Genomic DNA, 23,660 nt, shown 5'->3' with positions numbered 1-23,660 from the left:
ACTTCTTAAAGTGTGGAAAAATAACCATAAAATATTTGGAAATGTCTTCTACTTGACAGGAAGTAACTAAACTCCTAGACTCATTATTCTCAAGTATTTCTTACTGGTTGGGATAAAGAGAAAATACTTATCTAAATTTTTATTTCTCCAGGAAATCAGAAGACACCACACAAGGATTTCTGATATATTCCTGGCAATGTTTATATTACTTAACTAGTACTTGTTTGCATTATTAGAGTTTAGTTACAATTCAACTTTTAGAAAAGATATTGGATTAGAATAAACCAAAATTAACTATTTGCAAAAGGAATACTGGTTATTTTGGATATTTTGTTTTATTCTAATACCTTTAGCATTTTCTAAAATCTTTACCATGTAATTTTACCATGTTTAAAATTCTTAGCAAGAGAATTCCTCCCTAGGAACTATCTAGTTTATAATCTATAATTATATAATAAAGATATTAAATAAGCACTGGGAAGTCAATATAAAGTCTTTCATGCATATGTATTACTTATGTAATAGAGTTATTTAATTTTTTTAAAAATCAGTTTTTTCTAGCTACAACAGAACTTTATTTATGGCCTAATGGTGCCACCTTGTGGCCTACCTGGATTTCAAGTCCAACTACAGCATCTACCTAGTATAGGTATAAAGCAAGAGGAGGAGTACCTATGAAATTTATTTTTTTCATTTTAAATACTTATTATAATTCTCTGTAATTGTAATTTTGCGAAAATTCAGAGTTAGAATGAAGTTCAATTTTCCTTTTAAAAAAAGTTTATCAAGAAAATTAATAGCATAAATATGATTCCAGGTCTATTCAGAAACCTCAACCTCATTAAACCTACCTTAGCAGACTTAATTTATATAGCAGATTTAATTTATTTAAAGTGCTACTTAAATGGCATTCTTACTTATTCATTTATTCAGTATTGTTTCAAAATACAGGAACTATAATTTTTGCAAAATATTCCCTATTTTCTAAATAGTCCATAAAATTTAAACCAGACTTTCACCTCAAAGAAGTTTGAAGACATGAGATTAACTGTGTTTTTAGAAGAAACTTAACTCCAGTCATGTGTCATTTAGTGACAGGAGTACATTATAAGAAATGAGTCTTCAGGCGATTTGGTTATTATATGAACATCTTAGAATGTCTTTAGGTTCTTACACAAATTTAGATGTGTCTAGTACACATCTAGCCTATACATGACCGTATTTCTATGACATTTTTAAGGCTGGAAGGCCATCCAGGATTATCTAACCCAATCTCATTATTTTACAAGTAAGGACACTGAGAACCAGTAAGGCTACAACTTTACATCCTATTTTACATGCTACCCTCACCCCCTAAGGTTCTAGTCCTATTCATGATTCATGGTAGAAATATAAAATACAGAGGTGTGCCACATAATGACACTTGGGTCAATGATGGACCACATATACAACTGGTGGTCCCATAAGATTATAACATTGTTTTTTTACTGTACCTTTTCTATGTTTAGATATATTTAGATACACAAATACTTATCACTGTGTTGCAACTGCCTACAGTATTCAGTGCAGTAACATGCTGTACAGGTTTGTAGCCTAGGAGCAGAGGCTATATTACATAGCCTGGGTGTGTAGTAGTCTATACCATTTAAGTTTATGTAAGTTCACTCTATGATGTTTACATAACATGAAGCTGCATAACAACATATCTCAGAACATCCCTGTTGTTAAGTGACACATGAGTATACATCAACTTCAACATAATGGTTTATTTTTCATAATTCCATTGTAATCTGTACCCTTCCATGCTCTAAATTATGTGCTAGATGGGTGCTAGCATGTACTGCATCTGTCATGTGGAATGTACATTCTGGTGACATTGGGTGGACAAGTGCCCTCCTCCCTAGGTTATACAACCCCAGAGAGGATCTAGTAGACTTCTCTGATTGTGTGTGAAGTTATGCAAATCACTTTAGTCTACACTTCCCATGATGTTTACATTTATGGCCTGGGTAGATCCTTGAAATTCAGAACTCTTTACATAACCTTACTGGACCTACATCCCACCTCACCCACTCCAATCTCTAGGAGCCCTTGTAAATAAGAAGATACACAATAAAAAACAACTAGAGAGCTGACTGAGGAGCCAACTTAGCCAAACAGCCTTTTAAAAATAGCATGTTTATAGTACAGACACACAAGTTGAGAAATGGTAGAATGACTCACCATATGGATTAGATATTAATATTTCCTCTTTCTCTACACTGGAAATAATATTTAATGCTGAGGCCCTTGGTAGGAAGGAAATAAACAGTCTTATATCTAAGAGAGTTGAGGAGTATCTGAGGCTTTAAAGGGAGCCTTTGGTTCTTTTTCTGCTGTCTCTCCTTTGAACCTATTTTGGGGCGGCATCTTTTGATATTCAGAGAAAAGAAAGTAGGAGCATATACTTAGAAATGTCTCAGGGTTCAAGAAAGAAAAATAGGGACCCCCCCCAAGGTTTTCTAGCCCAGTTTATAAGGATAAAAATAAATAAAAGATTATAGGCAGAAGTTGTATTTTTTGGCTGGAGCTTTCCTCATGCTGCCACTTAGGAACCTAAGAGGTGGGGCAAGAAGCGGGAAATGTCGATGTTCTAAAGCAGAGCTGCATCAGCAGTCCTGATGCTGCTTCAGTAGAACAATAATTTTGAGCAGAAGACAATAAATTATAGCAATTCTCTTTCTGATTGAGACCTGGCCCCTACACACAGCCTCTCCTATTAAAATAACATATCTGTGAGTTGGCTCACTTATATCTGTGTACTCAGAGATTTCTGGGAAATCTTTCAGAAATGGGAACAGAGGACAAGTCCCTATATCAGTTTCCCATGGAACTATTTTTACAGACTGCCCAGAGACCTACCAAAATGGTCAGTGACTATGGATCTCAAGTTTTAACAGCTAAGTGGTTCTTCCAGATTTGCTGTTTTTCAGAAAATATCTTTTAAATAAACAGTTTTTTTGGTTTGTTTTTTTTTAAACAATGTCAATTAAATTTTCTTGCTAGTTCTGGCAAATACAAACCTTATTTTCCTTCTGGTTCTTACTCTCGATGTCAATACTATTTAATATTTTGTCATTTGCTCTATAACAAATACTAAGGAGATTTGGAATAATATGGTAAATGCATTTAAAAAATTTCTCTATTACCTGTATATAGAGGCACTATAATATTGTTAAGAATTTTCAAGTTTGAACAACTGGTACTTAAAATTTTTATCCTGTACTCAAGAGAACTATATTAAGTAAAGATAATTATGATAGGAAAATTGTTCTTTAAAATGCTATCTAAAGATAATGACTTTATGGTCTTCAAACAATAGACAGGAGAATAGCTTCCTTATATTTAAATAAATAAAACAATTTAGACTCTCAATTCACAAGCTTTGGATTTGGGGAAATGATCTGTAATACGAGATGCTTGGTATCTTAAACTGTAGAGGAGTATAAGAACAGACACAGATACAAAAACAAATTAAAGACAAACTTTTAGGTTCAAGGTAACTATTAAATTTACCACTAATATTTTAGCATATCTCCCTCAGTGATACAAATTCAAATAAATCTAAAATACGTTTATCCAAATACACTGTCCTTTCATACCACTTCTCTTCTATCTTCTCTGGCCCAAACTTTAGTTTTTAAATTATATTTTATTAGATGGTTTCAGGTCTATAACTTATTACTTAAAAAAGATTAACCCAAGAGTTCCTCAAACTTCTCAATGTCAAATATTAAATACCTTTCCCTCTACTTTACTTCAGTTGCCGTTACTTGGACTTTGTACATTTGGGACTTAGTTCCACCACCCAGATCCTCACCCACAACTACCTCGGGATCGTCCACCTTTTCTACTCCCTCACACGGTGTGACATGTTTCTCATTTACATCTCTCAACCTCTCCTTTACCCTCCTTTTGGCCATCCCAAGCAGGAAGATATCTGTCAACACAGCAGTCTCTAATGCTCTTCAGCCAGCTTCTGGTCTTTTAAGGCTCAAAGTAGATCACTCTCCTTCAACCAGGGAAGAGAATGCCTCGCCTGTCCAGGGGACCAGGACACACAGAAGCAACCACAATGAGCATAAGGCCAGGGGAAGGGCTGAGCCACTAAGGGGAGTAGTAACTGGAGAGAAGACTATAATCAACATCTAAAAGGAATTGAGAATTGGGTCAAATCTTGGTGTCAGGGTTCTGCTAACCCAAAGGTACCACTTCTCTCTCACTCTAGACAAGGCTGAAGCTAGGAAAAATAATCAGTTACGTGATCATAAGCCATAAACAGCAAAGGAAGACTCAAGGACTTGAATCAAGAGAATCCATGTTCTGTGAATTTATCAAGAATTATTCTTTAGGATAGGCACTGAGTACTAGATACCAATCAAAACATTTGTATCATAGGTTCTGACTGTCATTTTCTAGGGTACTATCTTGAGTCGTCAAACTTTTAAGAGTCACAGTTTCTTCATTTGCAAAATTGGGATAATGATATCTGCCTTACCTACTTAACAGCATTTTTGTACAGAAGAACTTTAAAAACTATAATGCAATATACAAATATAAAATGCTATTTTTTCCCCTTAGCTTCCCAGTAAAAGTTCACCTTAAAAAAACTTCCCCTTGAATTAAGGGTAAAAAAATTTCCATATCTTGGTAACAACGGGTAAAAAGATTTCTGCTCTGCAGGAGGTCAGCAGCAATGATGGGAGCAACTCTTAGAGCTTGGTGCTCTGCAAGGACAGAGAGATAATAAAAGTATTGTGTGCTGGCATGTGCGCACATACATGGGGCAGTTCTATAAACAGTCCTATATGGAGGCAGTGGCCTCAATATCACATCTAAAACCAAACACTTTTCAAACCAATGGAAGAACATTAAAAAAATAAACAAACAAACAAACAAACCCAGAAACCAAAACCAAACATTCCATACATACACCCCAAAGACACTGTTCCAAAATTCTCTACTAATACTCCCATAGTAACCCAGGCTTCAAGTCATCCTTGATGCCTTCTTTTCTCTTGACACCGAATCAGACAAAAAGCCCAGTCAATTCTTCCTTCTTTCATCATCTTGCAAAGTTTTTTTCCTTTCCATTCACCATTGCCTCCACTCTTAATTCTTGCTCTAACAATCCTATACATGAAGTTTTTCAATGACTTCCTAATTGGTCTCTGTCTCATTCTCTCTCCTGTCACCCCTTCCCCAGCTAATCTACAGTAGGTTACCATGTTCATTTTATCACCCCGCACTTTGTGAACATTATTTCCAAGCTAAAAAAACTTTTAGTGGCTCCCACGGTCCAATCATGACCGTCTACCTAGCCTACTATAATAAACTCCTAACCATTCTCCACTTCCACTTTTGCCTCTCTACAATCCATTCTTCATATAGGAAAATAAAAATCTTCCAAAAACATAAATCACTTCATGTCATTCCCTTGCTTTAAATATGTCAATGGCAACCCAATACATTTAAAATAGCACCCCAAAATAAAGACATATACCAATGTAACAGAATAGAGAACCCAGATAAAAAACCATCTACCTACAGCCAACTGATCTTTGACAAAGCAGACAACACTACACATTGGGGAAAAGAAGCCCTATTTAATAAATGGTGCTGGGAAAATTGGATAGCCACATGCAGAAGAATGAAACAGGACCCTTATCTTTTGCCACTCACAAAAAATTAATTCAAGATGGATAAAAGACTTAAATGTAAGGTATGAAACCATAAGAATTCTAGAAGAAAATGGAGGAAAAACTCTTCTAGACATTGATCTAGACAAATAATTTATCACTAAGACCCCAATGGAAATCATAGCAACAACAAAAATAAATAAATGGGGCTTGATTATATTAAAAATTATCTACACAGCTAAGAAATAATCAACAGAGCAGACAACCTACAGAATGGGAGAAAATATTCGCAATCTACACTTCCAATAAAAGGCTAATAACTAGAATCCTACAAAGAACTCACATAAGTCAGCAAGAAAAAAAATAACAACCCCATTAAAAAGCAGGCAAAAGACATGGACAGAAGTTTTTCAAAAGAAGAAAGATAAATGGCCAACAAACATATGAAAAATGCTCAATGTCACATTCATCAGAAAAATGCAAATTAAAACCACAGTGAGATATCACCTTACTTCTCTCGGAATGGCTTTTATTAAAAAGTCCAAAAACAATAGATGCCGGCAAGGATGCAGAGAGAGGGGAATGCTTATACACTGTTGGTGGGACTGGAAATTAGTAAAACCCCTATGGAAAACTGTATAGAGATTTCTCAAAGAACTAAAAGTAAACCTACCAATCGATCCAACAATCCCACTACTGCATATCCACCCAAAGGAAAAGAAGTCATTTTATCAAAAAGACGCCTGAGCTCAAATGTTTATTGCAGCACAATTCACAATTGCAAAGATGTGGAATCAACCCAAGTGCCCATCAATTCATGCGTGGATTAACAAAACATGGTATATGTATACCATGGGGTACTACTCAGCCATAAAAAGGATGAATTAATGCCTTTTGCAGCAATTTGGAAGGAACTAGAGACCACTATCTTAAGTGAAGTCTCTCAAGAACGGAAAAACAAACAACACATGTACTCTCTAATAAATTGAAATTAACTGATGGGCACACAAGTACACAGAGGAAAGTAAAAGCCACTGAAAATCAAGTAGGGTGGAGGAGTGAGGAGAACACTATTCAGGTGATGGGCACACTTATAGCTCTGACTCAAGCCATGCATCAAAAACATCTGTGCCCCTTTAATATTTTGAAATTAAAATAAAATAACACCCAAATCCTTAACATGGCCTACAAAGTCCTGAATGATTTTTTCCTGCCTACCTCTCCAATTTTTATCTTTAACTATTCACCCTTCTTATTCTCCATACTCTACCCCCACTTGCCTCCTTTATGTTCCCTGAAGCTCTTTCCTGACTCAGGGCCTTTGTACTTACTCTTCTTTCTGCTGGAATGTACTTCCCCTGCATGGATCTTCACTTGACTAGCTCAGTCTTGTCACTCAGGTCTCAGTGCAAATGTCACCTACTTATCCCTACAAGTTAATTCTCACACCACACTGTTTACCTCACCCTGATTCTTATTATTAATACAAATAATTTTCTTATTCATTTGGTTTATTGTATATCTCCCCAATTTAAAAGTAAACTCTTTGAGGGTATGAGTTTATTTGTCTTGTTCCACACTATCCATAGTGTCTAGCATTACCTATTACACAGTAAGTGCTTAATCTGTATCTTTTCAGTTAAATGAATGTATGGTTCAAATATAAAGTATGCATTCAAACAAGTCTTTCAGTGGAGTCTTGAAGTTAGCATAAATGCCTAAATGGTGACAATGGAAAAGAAGGCACTCATTGAAGGTGGCCAAAAATATAATTAAAGTAAAAATCTATGACTAAAAATGTGGCACCAATAAAACTGATAATCAGATTTTAAAAGAAATCATGTTCATAAGACTACTTCTTGAATGTCTTTCAATGTCCAAGAAATATTATAATGTAAATATTTAGAACAAACTAACATTTATTGACTCCTTCCATAAGCAGGCATATACTAGATAGAAATGCAATACTAAAGCAAAATGACAGTCTGGGTATTTCAATACTTACTTTATATAATATGGAAATATTAGCATTAATATTGGTTATTTTATTTTTAAAAAGATCAAAATTAATGTTTTACCAGGTTAATGTTCAATACATCTCAAGTGAAAAATTAGGAACATTTCAGAACATCAAAAAAAACCCATAAATTTACAAAAATGTAAGTGTTAAGCATATATTGTCATGCTAATATAAATTAGAAGAACAAAGTGAAATATTATTTTAAAATAACCACATAAAAATGAAGAAAATTTAAATAATCACAAGAATTTGAAAACAAAAAAATTTAATTTTTCTAAAGTACAATTTTACCAAAAAATGTTACTAGTATCACAACTGAGTTGTGAGTATATTTTTTATTACTTAATCTTTTCTTAAATAGACTTTACTTTTTAGAGCAGTTTTAGGTTCATACAATACTGAGATTTCCCACAGCCCTTCCCTCCCAAATATGCATAGACACTCTCCATTAATGGGTACATTTGTTATAGCTGATAAATCTTCCCTGACACATAATTATTACCAGAGTCCATAGTTTACCTTAGGGTTCACTCTTGGTGTTATACATTCTGTGGATTTGGACAAATTTATGATGACATGTATCTATCATTACAGTATTATGCAGTTCACTGCCCTAAAAATCTTCTGTGTTCCCCCTATTCATCCCTTCCTCTCCCCAACCCATGAACCACTGGTATTTTTACCGTCTCTATAATTCTGCCTTCTCCTGAATGTCATATAATGAATCATACAGTATGTATGATTCTTCAGTTAGAAATATGTATTAAGTTTCCTGTGTCTTTTCATGGTTTGATAGCCAATTTAGTGCTGAATAATATTCCACTGTATGGATGTACCACAGATTATCATTCACCTACTGAAGGACATCTTGGTTGCTTCTAACTTTTGGCAATTATGAAGAAAGCCATTATAAACATCCATGTGCAGGATTTTGTGTGGTGTAAGTTTTTAACTTCTTTGGGTAAATACCAAGGAGTGTGATTGTTGGATGGTAAGAATATGTTTAGGTTTTTAGGAAACCACCAAATTTTCTTCCAAAGTAGTGTAAAATTTTGCATTCCCACCAGCAATGAATGAGTGTTCCTGGTGATCCACATTCTCATCAGCATTTGCTATTGTCAGTGTTCTGGATTTTAGCCACTGTAATAGGTGTGCGGGGGGAGGGGGGGGCCGGGGATCTCATTGTTTTCATTTGCATTTCCCTGATGACATATGATGTGGAACGTCTTTTCATATGCTCATTTGCCATCTGTATATCTTCTTTGGTGAGGTGTCTGTTAAGGTCTTTGGCCCATTTTTTAATCAAATTGTTTGTTTTCTTATTTTGGAATTAACAGTTCTTTGTGTATTTTGGATAGCAGTCCTTTTATCAGGTATGCCTTTTGCAAATAGTTTTTCTTGGTTTATGGCTTGTGTTTTTATTCTCTTGATGGTGTCTTCTGCAGAGCAGAAAATTTTAATTTTAACAAAGTCCAGCTAATCAATTCTTTCTTTCATATTGTATGATTTCAATTAAATGACATTGGAAAAGGCAAAATTATAGAGACAGTAGAAATATCAGTGGTTCTGGGGTTAGGACAGATGAAGGGATGACTATGCAGGGCACAGAGAATTTTCATGGCAGTGAAATGAATCCATCTACTATAATGATGGATACATATCATTACAAATTTGTCCAAACCCACAGAATATATAACACCAAGAGTGAACCCTAATCATGAAAGACATCATGCCTTTGGTGTTTGTCATCACCAAACCCAAAGTCATCTAGATTTTCTTCTATGTTGTCTCCTAAGAGTTTAATAGTTTTGTGTTTTACATGATCATGTCTGTGATCTATTTTTTGTGAAGGGTCTATGGTCTGTGTCTAGATTAATATTTTTGCATGTGGATGTCCAGTTGTTCTAGCATCATTTGCTTAAAACACTATCTTTGTTCCACTGTATTGCCTTTGCTTTTTTGTCAAAGATCAGTTGACTATATTTATGTATATTTCTGGGCTTTCTATTCTGTTCCATTGCTCTATTCTTTCACCAATACCATACTGTCTTGATCACTGTAGCCTGATAGTAAGTCTTAAAGTTGGGTAGTGTCAGTCCACTAACTTTGTTCTTCTCTTTCAATATTGTGTTGGCTATTCTGGGTTCTTTGCCTCTCCATATAAACTTTATAATCAGTTTGTCAATATCCACAAATTAACTTGCTGGGATTCTTCTGATTGTGATTACATTGAATCTATTGATTGAATTGGGAAGAACTGATATCTTGACAATATTGTCTTTCTATCCATAAGCCTGGAATATCTCTCCATTTATTTAGTTCTTTGATTCCTTTAATCAGAGTTTTATAGTTTTCCTCCTATAGGTCTTGTATGTATTTGTTAGAGTTATACCTAACTATTTCATTTTTGGAGGTGCTAATGTAAATGGTATTGTGTTTTTAATTACAAATTCCACTTGTTCATTGCTGGTATATAGGAAAGTAACCTTGTATCCTGAAATCTTGCTATTATTGCTTATTATTTCCAAGAAGTTGTTTTTTGGTCAACCTCTTCATGTTTGCTATATAAATGATCATGTTATCTGCAAACAGTTTTATTTCCTCCTTTCCAATCTGTGTACCTTTTATTTCCTTATCTTACCTCATTACATTAGCTAGGCCTTCCAATATGATGTTGACAAGCAGTGGTGAGAGAGAGCATCCTTGCTTTGTGTTTGATCTTTATGGGAAAGCTTCAAGTTTCTCACCATTGGGTATGAAATTAGCTGTAGGATTTGTGTGTGTGTGTGTGTGTGTGTGTGTGTGTGTGTATATATTTTTATCAAGTTGAAGAATTTCCCTTTATACTAGTTTACTAAGAGCTTTTATCATTAATGGGTGTTAGATTTTGTTAAATGCTTTTTCTGCATCTACTGATATGATCATGTGGTTTTTCTTCTTTAGCCTACTGATATGATGGATTATATTAAATGATTGATTTTAAATGTTGAATCAACCAGGCATACTCGGTAAATCCCACCTGGTGGTGATGCATAATTCTTTTCATAAGTTGTTTGGTTTGATTTGCTAATACTTTGTTGATGATAGATACTGGTCTGTGGTTTTCTTTTCTTGTAATATCTACCATGTTTTGGTATTTAAAATGCATTTCTATATAATTAGTGGGATAAAGAGGACATCATAGCAGAAATTATATAATATTTAAACTAAACAATATAAAATATACACATGAAAATCAGTGGCATCCAGCTAACTTAGTACTCAATATAAATTTGTAGCTTTCAATACATTTATTAAAAAAGAAAAGCAAAAGTGAGTTAAGAATATAACTCTAGAACAAGCAAAAAAGAACAACATATCAAACTTAAAGTATAAGAAAGAAATGGAAGAACAGAAATCAACAAAAGAGAAAACAGAAGCAATTAAACAACTGGTTCTTTAAAAAACATTAAATAAGCAAGCCTCTACTAATAATGATCAAGGAAAGAAAGAAAACAAGAAAAAGCATAAGTAAACAGCATCAGGAACAAGTAGGGAGACAATATAGGTATAATAAGAGATTTATTTTTTAATCATAAAGGTATATAATGAATTTTAAAATTAAGCAGCTAATAATCATTATTATGTCACTTTCTGGGGGTCAGGAATATGAAAGTAGTTTAGCTGGGTGGTGCTAAGAGTCTTTCATAAGGTTACAGTTGAAGATTTCAGTGGGGCTATAGTCATCTAAAAGCTTGACTGAGTCTGGAGGTTCTTTTTCAGGACTGCTCACATGACTCTTGGCAGAAAGCTTCATTTCCTCACTTCATTTCCTCATTTCCTCATTTCCAATGGCAAGAGATCTCAGTTCCTCACTACACAGGTCTCTCTGTAGTACTGCTTGAGTGTCCTCATAACATGGCAAGTGGTTTCTTTCAGAGCAAGTGACACAAGAGACAAGGAGAAATCTGCTGTGTCTTTTATGATCTAATGTTGAAAGACATTTCTCACATATTCTACTTGTTTGAAGAGAGTTAATAAATCCAGTCTAACTCAAGGGGAGGGGACTTAAGCTCCATCTCTTGAAGGGAGGTGTATCAGAGAATTTGTCAGCGTAGTTTTAACACAATGACTGCCTCATTAGGGAAAAAAAAATTTTTCCCTGAGGCCACAGTGTTTTATTATGAAAATAGAATTTGAAAACAAAATGATCCTTTCTAATTTAATGAAAAATTTGTTATTTTTTATTTTCTGTGTGTGAGTTATACCTAACTCACGCAGCGCTAGAATCAATTTTACACTGCACGCCGCTTGAGTTGTATGTGACTAACAACATAGTTATTGAACTTGTTTCGGAAGATCTGTGTAGTAAACTTTTTTAGTCTTTGTAAATTTGAAAATGGCTTTATTTTGATCTCACTCTCAAATAATATTATATATCAGAATCAGGTGGGGATGCAGTTCAGAGCCAGGTTTTATAAAAGATGAGTTTGAGCTCTTGTCTGTAAGTGACAGTGAGGCTATTACAGATCCAATCACTGAGCCAAGTTTGGTTCAGGTTCTGACTGCGAGACCGCATCTGTGTCCTCCTACCTTGCTAGGCCCAGCATCTTTAAGTCATTGGATTCTGGCAGGAGTCAACAGCAAGTTTTATTTGGCCTCCTTTTACACGTAGGTAGTTTCTACCCAAGGCCCTGTCTTCAAGACATAAGCCTTACTCCAATCCTTTGTCTCATGTGATGTACTCTTAAGTCCCGTCATCTGGCAGGAGCCAAATTCCTGGCTGTCACTGCCCACCTCCAGAACAGCTGCAGCCCCACTCATCACTTTGTGCTTCTACTCTACAGAGATGTTTAACTTATTTATTATTGTGACTATACTTTTTGGCTTTCTCTTTTTGTATTTTATCAATTATTGCCATATGCCAAAACATGAATTGAACATACTATTTTGATTGAAAATAAACTATGTGTTTCTCATTTCCTCAGATGCCCAGTGCCTACCTAGAATCCATTCCTACTTTTCCTGTCCCACTGGTACCCAACTCTATTACTCTTTGCTGCTTATATGCTTTGAAAGGGTCCTGACTATTTAAAACCATGTAACATATTACATCCCCCTATCTGTAAAGGTTTATTTAAAGGTGAACAGGTGACCACTCCAATAAGACTCTTTGCTTAGAATGCTAAAGCAATGCATTCTCATTTTTCCTGAAAATATGGTGTGTAAACAGGACATCTAAAATTGCTTCAATCATTTTGATATATATTTCATAGATAGATAGGAAGTACACAGAGTGAGGCAACAGAGAAATAGGGCCAAGCCTTGATTAAACTTGAAGCTCATTCTAGCTCATTCTAACTCTGGACTTTTCTTTCATATACAGGCATCAATAAAGTCTCTTTTTGTAACAGTTTAAATTAGGTTTTCTGTTACTTAGAACAAAATATCTAAAAGACATAGAATCTGAAGTGATCATTACTATTTGATGCCTACTGTAGTATGTTTCTGTCATTGCTTTCTAAAAGGGGAAAAAATATTGCTTGTGTTACACGTTTCACAGGAAGGGTGGGATGCAATGATATCTAACTCTCTTTGAGAAAGAGTTGATTTAAGGCCTAAGAAATCTCACGTTTAGCAGAGGAGACTGAAAATTGACAGAGCTGGGTAAATTGTAGAAACTGACTAAGGAGGTAAACTAAAGAACAAGTTGAAAGGATATTCTGAATAAATAAGTGGAATAAAAATAAGCTTATTGTGGAAAAACCCTTTTATAAGCAATCCACAGTTTTTGCTTTAAGAAAAAAAATCAGCGTAACACCCAACACAGCCACAAGATGGGGAGAGGACAGAGAGGCAGATTTAAATTAAAGCAGTGTCATTTGGCTGCTGGAAAAAGCTGACTGATACTAGGACTAACATTGCCACCAAAGTAAAAAATGCCTAGGTAAATTGTTCCAACAATGTTACACTCAGGACACTTTCTAAAAAACTAAACTTAGGCCAAAGGAAAAAAAGACATCACAATGTAATAAGAGAAAATATAAGTTATTTGGCTGGTTTTAATATGTTTACTTTTAAAAGTAAAATACAGCAGAGTATCTTATTTCATGAAGACCCAATGTGGAAAAGGCAACTAAATAAACCATTTGTTCTTACATTTTTATCTGACTGACTTGGTACTATCCCTAAATAATAATGTGCACAAATCTTTTAACTGATTGTACTCAGAAATTTATTAGAAGCACTTATTGGATAGTTTATTGAATGCATGCAAGTATCTGCATATGATTTCTTTGACATATGTGTGTTTCGGGCCACATGACAGCTAGAGACAAGAAAACTATCCGTTTTTTAGCCAAATGGGTGTATATTTCCTGCTTATTGAACATGCTTTGGTCTTGGAATTGTTTTGATTCTCTAACAATGTACTGGCAAATCAGAAGTTAAATTATTTAAGGCTTCTAAACACTGACTTGGAGGAAGTGCTAACAATCCTAGTGAACAAAGATAAGCTTCAAAAAACCTGAACAGCACTAAAAAAGAATAAACATCTATTTAATTTGGAAAATAGCTATTCCTTTGTAATAGATTTTATTTTAGATACAAAATTTAAGTTAATAATTCATGGGTCTGTTTACCAGTTTGGGAAAAAAGGTAACTTATCACAAAGATATTACATAACCATAAACTTAAGTTCTAATAATACTGAAAATGATTTTAAATAGGTAAATCTTTTACAAACACCACAATTGTGTGCTTTTGGAATGTCCACACAAAATCCAATTCTCTATTTTCCTTAAAAGAAATCTAGCAAATTTCTTTAGTAGAACGGTACTGGTATGACAAATTCAATATTATAGTGACAGTTTTGAAAGTCAACATGGAGTCAATTAAACAATTATGCACCATAAGGAAAAAGGTGCATTAGTTCTACATGGAGAAAAGCACACCGCTAAAAATTATTTACCATGAGAAACTGAAAAAAATCCAGAAAATATGGTGCTCTCAGGAATATAAAAAAATTAAGAACTCAGCATGAGGAAACAATAGTATTAAGAAGCACATTAGAGGTCTGTGGAAATGGCACCAGTGAGGCTGGCACAGTGGCGGTGGAAGGGGGGTTTGGAGATGTGAGACGAAGGGGGTTCTTTGGTCAGATTCAGGAATAAGAATGTGAAACAGAGGATGTGGCAGCCTAAAACTATTCGCAAGCCTTCGTGGGGAGCGTTTGCGAGGGACAAGGCTTTGCATTTTGAAGAAAACTGAAGATTTAGCAAAATTACAAGAAATTGCTATGGAGGAAAAAGAAGGCTCACACATCACAGGAATCCCAATTCAAAGATCGATACCCAGATCATCTGAAACATCTCTGTTTAGCTGAAGAGGAACGACTCAGGAAGCAGCTAAGGAAAGTTGACCAGCCTTTGCCTGAAGAACAGTGTAGCACTGACCAGGCTCTGTCTGAAGATTAGTGTAGCTTTGACCAGCCTCAGCCAGAAAAACCAAGTAGCAAGACAGTAAAGTCCTTTAATATTCCAAAGAAAAATAAAAAGAAAACATCAAATCCAAAAGTACAAAAAGAACATGAACAAGTACAAGCCAAGTGTGTTGCTAAGAAACAAGAATTTGAGAGAAGAAAACGAGAGAGAAGCTCAAAAGCACTACAAAAAAGAAAATGGAAGTATTCAAAATTTTGAGTAAAAAGACTAAAAAGGGCCAACCAAACTTGAATTTACAGATGGACTATCTCCTTCAAAAAATAACAAGAAAACATTAAATCAGGTATTTTTTTCCTTATCTGCTGTCTGTTGAGTTCTTTTATACGTGTAATCGGTACCTCCTAACAATGAACTTGCTTTGTCAAAATAAACTGGATTGCTAAACTGTATTAAATATAAAATATCCAAATATTTTTGTTCTTATAAAAGAAATTTTTCTATATATGCTCTACATAATATGACATGTTTCTTATTTATTTGCCTCTCAAGGAAGGTTGGCCTGAAGAACTGAAAGAACCTTCAATTTGGGAGATAGGCTCAAGCATGTAATACTTTTGTACCACATAAAATTTGTATGAAATAAAATGTTTTGAAAATTAAAAAAAAAAAAGGAAGCACATTGGGACTTAAAAAGACTATTAAGTTAAATATTATAAAAATACAACAGAAAAAATCCAAATTGTAAGCCGTAAGGAAATCAGTGATGGAAGGACCTAACTTAAGAAGCTATTAATATATGCAAAAGAAAAAAGTTTCAAAGGATGTGTGAGATAACAGCTATGACAACTAGAGAGTAGATCCAACCCATGAAAAATTCCCAGAGAAAAAAACAAGAACAAGACAAAAGGCACAAACTTAAGCTAAAAAACAAAAAACAAACAAAAAAAGATTTCAATCCACAGATTGAAAGATCTTTTATCTTTCTGATAAAATTAATAGATTTTAAAAATCAGATATAATCCTAAACTTCGAAATGTTTTATTTAATCATCAAAAATCTTTACAAAGCAGCTTTCTGCCCGTGGACGCTGCCGAGGAAGCATCGTTAAAGTCTCTCTTCCCACTGCCGTCATGTTTAAGTCAGTCTCCTAAAGGACCCGAACAGCTGAGGAAGCTATTCATCTGAGGGTTGAGCTTTGAAATGACTGATGAGAGTCTGAGGAGCCATTTTGAGCAATGGGGAACGCTCACCGACTGTGTGGTGATGAGATCTCCAAACACTGAGTGCTCCAAGGGCTTTGGGTTTGTCACGTATGCCACTGTGGAGGAGGTGGATGCAGCAATGAATGCACGGCCACACAAGGTGGATGGAATAGTTGTGGAACCAAAGAGAGCTGTCTCCAGGGAAGATTCTCAAAGATCAAGTGCCCACTTAACTGTGAAAAAGATCTTTGTTGGTGGCATTAAAGAAGATACTGAAGAACATCACCTAAGAGACTATTTTGAACGGTATGGGAAAATTGAAATGACTGAAATCACGACCGACAGAGGCAGTGGCAAGAAGAGGGGCTTTGCTTTTGTAACCTTTGATGACCATGATTTTGTGAATAAGACTGTCATTCAGAAATACCATACTGTGAATGGCCACAACTGTGAAGTAAGGAAAGCCCTGTCGAAGCAAGAGATGGCTAGTGCTTTATCCAGCCAAAGAGGTGGAAGTGGTTCTGGGAACTTTGGTGGTGGTCATGGAGGTGGTTTGGGTGGGAATGACAACTTTGGCCATGGAGGAAACTTCAGTGGTCGAGATGGCTTTGGTGGCAGCCGTGGTGGTGGATATGGTGGCAATGGGGATGGGTACAATGGATTTGGTAATGATGGAAGCAGTTTTGGAGGTGGTAGAAGCTACAATGATTTTGGCAATTACAACAATCAGTCTTCAAATTTTGGACCCATGAAGGTAGGAAATTTTGGAGGCAGAAGCTCTGGCCCCTATGGTGGTGGAGGCCAATACTTTGCCAAACCACCAAACCAAGGTGGCTATGGTGGTTCCAGTAGCAGCAGTAGCTACGGCAGTGGCAGAAGGTTTAATTATTCCCAGGAAACAAAGCTTAGCAGGAGAGGAGAGCCAGAGAAGTGACAGGGAAGCTACAGGTGACAACAGATTTGTGAACTCAGCCAAGCACGGTGGCGGCAGGGCCTAGCTGCTACAAAGAAGACATGCTTTAGACAATACTCACGTGTATGGGCAGAAAACTCGAGGACTGTATTTGTGACTAATTGTATAACAGCTTATTTTAGTTTCTGTTCTGTGGAAAGTGTAAAGCATTCCAACAAAGGGTTTTAATGTAGATTTTTTTTTTTTACACCCATGCTGTTGATTGCCAAATGTAATAGTCTGATCATGATGCTGAATAAATGTGTCTTTAAAAAGAAAATCTTTACAATGCAGCAGACAGCTGTATTTGCTATGAAAAAGGCACACATTATCTACAGTCAAAATGGTATAAATTTGGTATTTACTGTACACCTTGATTATTTTGTATTTGGGTTTGGGCATTAACTTGCTCAGGTCAGAAACAAGAACCTAAATTCATGTCTTTAGGTAAAAACTGCACTCTTTTTATACATTTACTACCTTTTTAAACCATGCTGCCTTACTTAACCCATACTATTATTTACTTTCAATGAAGTATCAGTCTTAATATTTTTTAGGTAATAATAGAAAAGTACAGTTTTATTTTGTTACTTATTAATTTTTATAGCAGAAATGACATATACCAGCATTGTCAATTCTTAATACTACTAAGAGAGCATATTTCAAAATAAATCCTGGTTCTCAATATCTATGTGTGTTTTGCTTTTAAATACAGTTTGTAGCACCTCTAAGTTAATTTTTTAACCTAAGGTAAGAACAAAAGATAAGTGACAAAAGAACATAGTCCACCCAAGCATTTTTATTGACCTGAAATGTATTATGTAAAAAAAAGACAAGCTTCATTGCATATTGGTTTTGAAAGTTAATTATATATTAGTATTAGTAGTAGTTGTATAGTTATCTTGTTTTTACCAGTCATTGATAAAACAATCCACATCTAGTTGCTAAGTAGCTGAAGTTAGAAATAAAAATTATTTCCTGTGAAAATGACTACAGTGCTTTCAAATAACTGGCATATGAAAAATTTACAGCTAACCTCTTTCAAAGAGCTGTTCATTCTTGCAGTCTCCAATTCCTCTCCTCCTACTCTCTCTTGAAACCACACAAATCAGGTTTTCTCCATTACTACTCTCCTGAAAGTACTCTTGCAACATTACCAAAGACCTTCCTATGGTCATCTCCTGGCCTTCATTTTACTTGACTTGTTATATTAGCAGGAGGTGATATAGTTGGCAACTTTCTCCTTAAAACACTTTCTTTACATGGTTTTCAGCACTCCATACTTACCTCTTTACCTCCTGCCTTCAAAAGCTTCTCCTCCTCAGTCTCCTTTGTAGTTCTTAATCTCTCCAAAAGCCTCAGGGCTCAATCCTCATTTCCTTGGACTAGGTTGCATAGCCTCCTAGCTTTAAATAACACCCTTCTGCTAGTGACTCCCAATTGTCTACTTCCAGCTGGACATTTTCCTTGAACTCCAGTCTCTATAGCCCAACTTGAATAGGCACCTCAAACCTGATTAAAACTAAACTCCAGATTCCTGCTCCACCTATCTCCTCCCAGGCCAAAGCCATGGGGTCATGCTTCACTCTTATTCCCACACTCCACGTCCAATCCATCAGCAGCAATATCAACAATATGGCAGCTTCTTACTACCTCTATTACTACTGCCTTGTTTAAGCCACATCCTCTCTCACTTGGATTACTGCACTATCTCCTTACTGGTTTCCATGCTTCCATCCTTGCCTTTCAGTCCATTCCAAACACAGCAGCCAGAGACCCTTTAAAAACCTTAAGACAGATCCCCTCACTCCTCTGCTCAAAACCCTCCACCTATCCCCCTTCTCACTCAGAGTAAAAGCCAAAGTCTTTGCCAGGACTCACTAGCTCTCTGACCTCAGCCCATCTTCCCTCCCTCCCCTCAAACCCACTAGTCTCAGTACTGGTCCTCCAACAAGGCTGGCAAGTTCTGGGCTTTTGTACGTGCCTGGTGTACTGTTCCCAGACAGCTGCATGACTGTTCTTATTTTTAAACTGCATCTGCTCCTTCTCTGGTGCTTCCTATCCCCCTTTGCTACTTTATTTTTCTTCTTAGTAACTGTTATCATCTGACTGGAGATATTTTAATTTTTAAAAATTATCTTCCTCCAGTGGAATGTTAGCTCCCTGAGGACAAGGACTTTATTTGTTCACTCTTACATCCCCAGGGCTTAGAACAGAGCTTAGCCATGGAAGGCACTCAATACATACTTACTATATGAAAGCTGAAAATGCAAATTATTAAATCCTGATAAGGCTTAGCGCTTTGGGACACTATAATTCTACATTGGGAAATACAATTTCCCTTCTGACAAAGACTGGAACTGTAAGAATCCTTTATTTCCTATAGTAAGTAACAGAATTTGCTCTACATAACATGCCCCAAACCTCTTCATTCCTCATCACCTAACAGCCTCTCTCCAATGCCTTTCCTACATCTTGTAAAATATCAAATAAACTACTGTCATCAAAAATCTTTGATTTCTCTCCAGTACTGCTAACATAATATTGCAAAGGCAAATTAAATTCACTAAAAATGGTATGAAAATACAAATAACGAAGAAAAGTAATGAAGCTTGTTAACAACCAAACCAATCCACGTCTATGCCAAATCAAATTGTACTGGAGTAGGACTCCAGTCCAGGCTTATCTTTATTATCACTATAATCCTTAATGAGCAAACATTTATCTCATTAAATGCCTTTTAAACTAAAAAGGAGTTAATACAGGACCCTTGCTTATAGCCATGAAAATTAAGGCTCAGAGAAATCAAATTAATAAACAAACATCTTATAGAACACTACCATGTTTGGACAGATAACAGCAGAACGAAAACTGGAGTAAGTGAGATGAGGTTCAAATCCCACTTACCCTTTGCTAGCTTCTAACCTTGAACAAGTTAATTTAGACTCTCTGTGCCTCAGTTTCCTTATCTGCATGTTGGAATGGTGCCTGATAGGATTGCTACAAGGATTAAATAAAGGTATTAGGTGTTAGAAGCACTCGGCAAATGTCTGATATATAATAAGCACAGTAGATAGATAGCTATTATTATAATATAAAAACAATCCCCACATCACTAATATTACAGCTCTTTAAACTAAGAAGCTCCTAGGTACCACTGTTACTTTTTAAAGAGTGAGAAGTGTTACTATCCAGTGGTATATTTTTACCTCACTATATTCTGTAGCCAGTTCTGAACACCGTGAAACGTTTTAAGGAATACAATGTCTTTTTTCTCGAAGCAGAGCAGTGTTGGAAAATCTGGAGAGAAAACGACCTGCTTCTTAGCATCACGTGTCAATCAAGAGTGGGAGTTTGTGATTACCTGAGCCCTAAGTGGATGATGTGCAAATCCTGGTTTTTAACACAGGCACCACCCGGGGCCGTGTGTCACTCTGGACAGCTCACTCACATCTCAACAGCTTCTACTGACGCCTAGACTGCGTGCGGGCTGCTTATCGTCTGCCACGTACTTTCCACGCTAATGCCGCGAAAGCACCTTTTTCACCCAGGCCTGACACCCAGACGTGCGGCGGGGCTTCCGCGCTGACCTCCGGATTAACCGCGAGCAAGCGCACCCCGGCCGCGGCCCGCTAATCCAGGCTGCACCTCCGGCTGACAACCACAGTTTTACCCTGCGAAAGCAAACGAGGAGCCCCGCAGGCCTTTCTCCGGCCCTCACGAACAGCACAGCCCGCGGGGAAGCCACCTCGGACCCGCGGCCGCTTCCTCCGCCCGGCTCCCTCCGGCCGCCGCGGAACGCGGAGCCCCGGCGCCCTCGCCCCCGCCCAGGGGCCTCCGCTCTTAGAGCCGGCAGGGGAGGTGTCAATGGCTCCCGCCCAGGTGCTGCCCGCGGGCCCCGGCCCAGCTACCTGCGACTCAGACGTGCAGCGGCGACAGTGGCAGCACCTCCCGGGGACGACGGCGGGCGGAGGGGGAGAGGCCAGCCACACGGGCAATGGAAGCCCTCGCTCGGCCAGAGCGGCCTGGCGCCGCGGCAGCCGGCGCGCCCCCTGCAGGCGGGCTGTCCGCACGGCAGCTCGGCCCGCTCCGAGTCAGAGACTCCGGAGGAGCCGCTTTCGACCCGGGAAAGCGCCCAAGCCGCGGCTTTCGGAGAAAAGACAGCCTTTATCCGATCCGAGTTCGGGAGCATTTTGCACGTTTCACGTCCTTTTTTCTAAATACACATCCCACCCCCTCAGCTACAAAGAGGCTTCAAAGGCAAAGACAGTTTTATGGTGCTATAGGTATGAATTAATATTAATCGTTGCTGGCTGCTAGGTAGATCTCTATAGAACCCAAGCTGACGTATTGGTACCAGCAACTAATGGCTGACTGCTCTAATTCCATTAGTAATATGACCCTGCATTTATAATTTTTCGAAAACGGGTTGAATCTTTACATTCCACTGTGTAGGATTCCTTGACTTCTTGCAACATGTGTACAGCCAGAACTAAAAATGTGGTGGGAAGTTCATTTACTGGAAACATTCCTTCATACAAAACCTTTTTTTTTTTTAGTTTACCAACTCCAGTTCTACAGCCAAGACGACTTCCCCTGCACAGTGAGGGTCCCTCCTCTGAATTCCAGCACCACTCTCCCAGCCAAGCCCCCCTCTAGATGTCTCCTGCCCATCTCTACTCAGTCTGACAGTTTGTTCTTGGTAGTGTTATGTAAATATTTAAGATTATTGCCAAATTTGAGGAACTCTCTATCAAATTTCTTTCATATTAGAATTATAAGCTCTCTGGGCATTTCACATTTTCTTGTGCAGTGACTAACAAATATTGCTCTTTGAATTGATGTCCTTCTTGTGGTTGTGTATTAAGTTTATATAATAATATTTCCATTGCAGCCTGTAAATTGTGTCAAATCAGCAAGGAACTGAAACCTTTTCCTGATGTATTCATAATGATTCACTCCTCTTCATTAATTGGCTTATCAAATCATCTGAGAGCCTATTCATTACTTCTCTTCCAATTTTTCTCTTCTTCTTCATGAATTACTGCTTTTGTTCAGTCTGAAAAAATGTAGGGACTGTGAACACAGCTTGCTTCAAGTGTCCTCCTGCCTCAGCCTTCCAAGTAGCTGGAACTACAGGGCAGTGCCACTGAGCCTAGTTTAAGATAGCTTTTTTTTTTCTTTTTTGTGGTGAGATTAAGGGAATTAATTACATGCTGCACATGTAGTTCTATGACTCCTTAATGTCACCACACCTGGGGACTTTGACACAACGGATATTAGGAGTATTCATGGAAGCCATTCCTACACTCCAGCAATAACTTAATGCTGCATGAACCACACGAATATATCCCACTAAACACATACCAAAGTATCTCCCAATGCATTTCTGCTTAGCCAGATCCCAAAAATGCCTGTAGGCCCTGCAATGTTAGTCAATCAGGAGGAGTCTGAGTGGAAAGAGAAAGCAGTCTTAATCAATTGTAGTTACTTTATTCTTTTTTCCTTTTCATTTGTACAAATTTAATTTATGGGGTACATGTACAATTTTGTTATATGGATAGATTTCATAGTGGTCAAGTCAGGCCTTTTAACCGAATTATATACATTATACCCATTTGTAGTTAAAGTATTTTCATTTTGCAAACTTTGCAAAAACAAGACCATGTGGACATATTTCCAGACTGCCTCCCAGGGCCTTGGAAGGGGCCTGTATAGGGGTGGGGTGTATATTAGTTTCCTATTATCACTGTAACAAATTACCATAAATTTAATGACTTAAAACAACACTAATTATCTTACAGTTCAGGAATTCACAAGGTTGAAATTAGTTTCACTGAGCTAAAATCAAAGTATAGGCAGGGCCACATTCCTTCTGGAGGCTCTCTGGAGAATCTGTTTCCGTGCCTGTTCCAGCTTCTAGAGGCTGCCTACATTCCTTGGCTCGTGGCCCCTTCCTCCATCCTCAAAGCCAGAAGTGTAGCATTTTTTCTCTCCTCTGACCTCCATTTCCATCCTTGCATTTTCTCTAACTGTTACTCTCCTTCCTCCTTATAAGGACCCTTGTGCTTACACTGGGCACATTTGGATAATCCAGGATGATCTCCCCATCTCAAAATCTTCAACTTAATCACATTTGCAAAGTCCCTTTCACCATGCAAGGTAACATATTCATAGGTTCCGGGGATTAATAGATGGACATCTTTGAGGAATTGTTAGCCAGCGTACCACAGGGTGCTGAAGCTTAAACTTCATTCTATTAGGTAAATCTGCTGCTTCTTCCTCATTACCAAAATCTATTCGGTCCTGAGTTCTGATTGTGAGAGTTCCAATGGGATTGGGATAGAGGGGATACCTGTAATTATAACTGAAATAAGTGTTACAAGG

General features: G+C 37.1%; 2 protein-coding genes and 1 pseudogene across 5 annotated transcripts in view; 2 read left to right on the top strand and 1 right to left on the bottom strand.

Moving 5' to 3' along the window:
* ANKRD46 (ankyrin repeat domain 46) overlaps window positions 1–23,660 on the bottom strand; it is a 52,372-nt gene that overhangs the window by 18,706 nt on the left and 10,006 nt on the right. For 2 of the 4 annotated variants that reach the window (XM_045560390.1, XM_045560392.1), the window contains exon 1: window positions 21,185–21,281. The exons of 1 other annotated variant lie outside the window; for it this stretch is intronic. The gene's annotated coding sequence lies outside the window, so the exon portion shown is untranslated. Of the gene's footprint in view, window positions 1–20,637; window positions 20,823–21,184; window positions 21,282–23,660 lie in introns of those variants that run through there. One more of the 4 variants, XM_045560393.1, reaches the window with a different exon arrangement.
* LOC123644321 lies at window positions 14,691–15,457 on the top strand (annotated as a pseudogene).
* On the top strand, window positions 16,196–17,537 carry LOC123644320 (heterogeneous nuclear ribonucleoprotein A1-like). Its single transcript, XM_045560389.1, has one exon. It carries the CDS (start codon window positions 16,320–16,322, stop codon window positions 17,253–17,255), a length of 936 nt encoding a protein of 311 aa, XP_045416345.1. The 5' UTR covers window positions 16,196–16,319; the 3' UTR covers window positions 17,256–17,537.

This window comes from Lemur catta, chromosome 9, assembly GCF_020740605.2.
Source record: "Lemur catta isolate mLemCat1 chromosome 9, mLemCat1.pri, whole genome shotgun sequence".
Taxonomy (NCBI): Eukaryota; Metazoa; Chordata; class Mammalia; order Primates; family Lemuridae; genus Lemur; species Lemur catta.
Note: the sequence above shows the minus strand (reverse complement) of the source record. Positions and strands in the feature narration are given on the sequence as shown.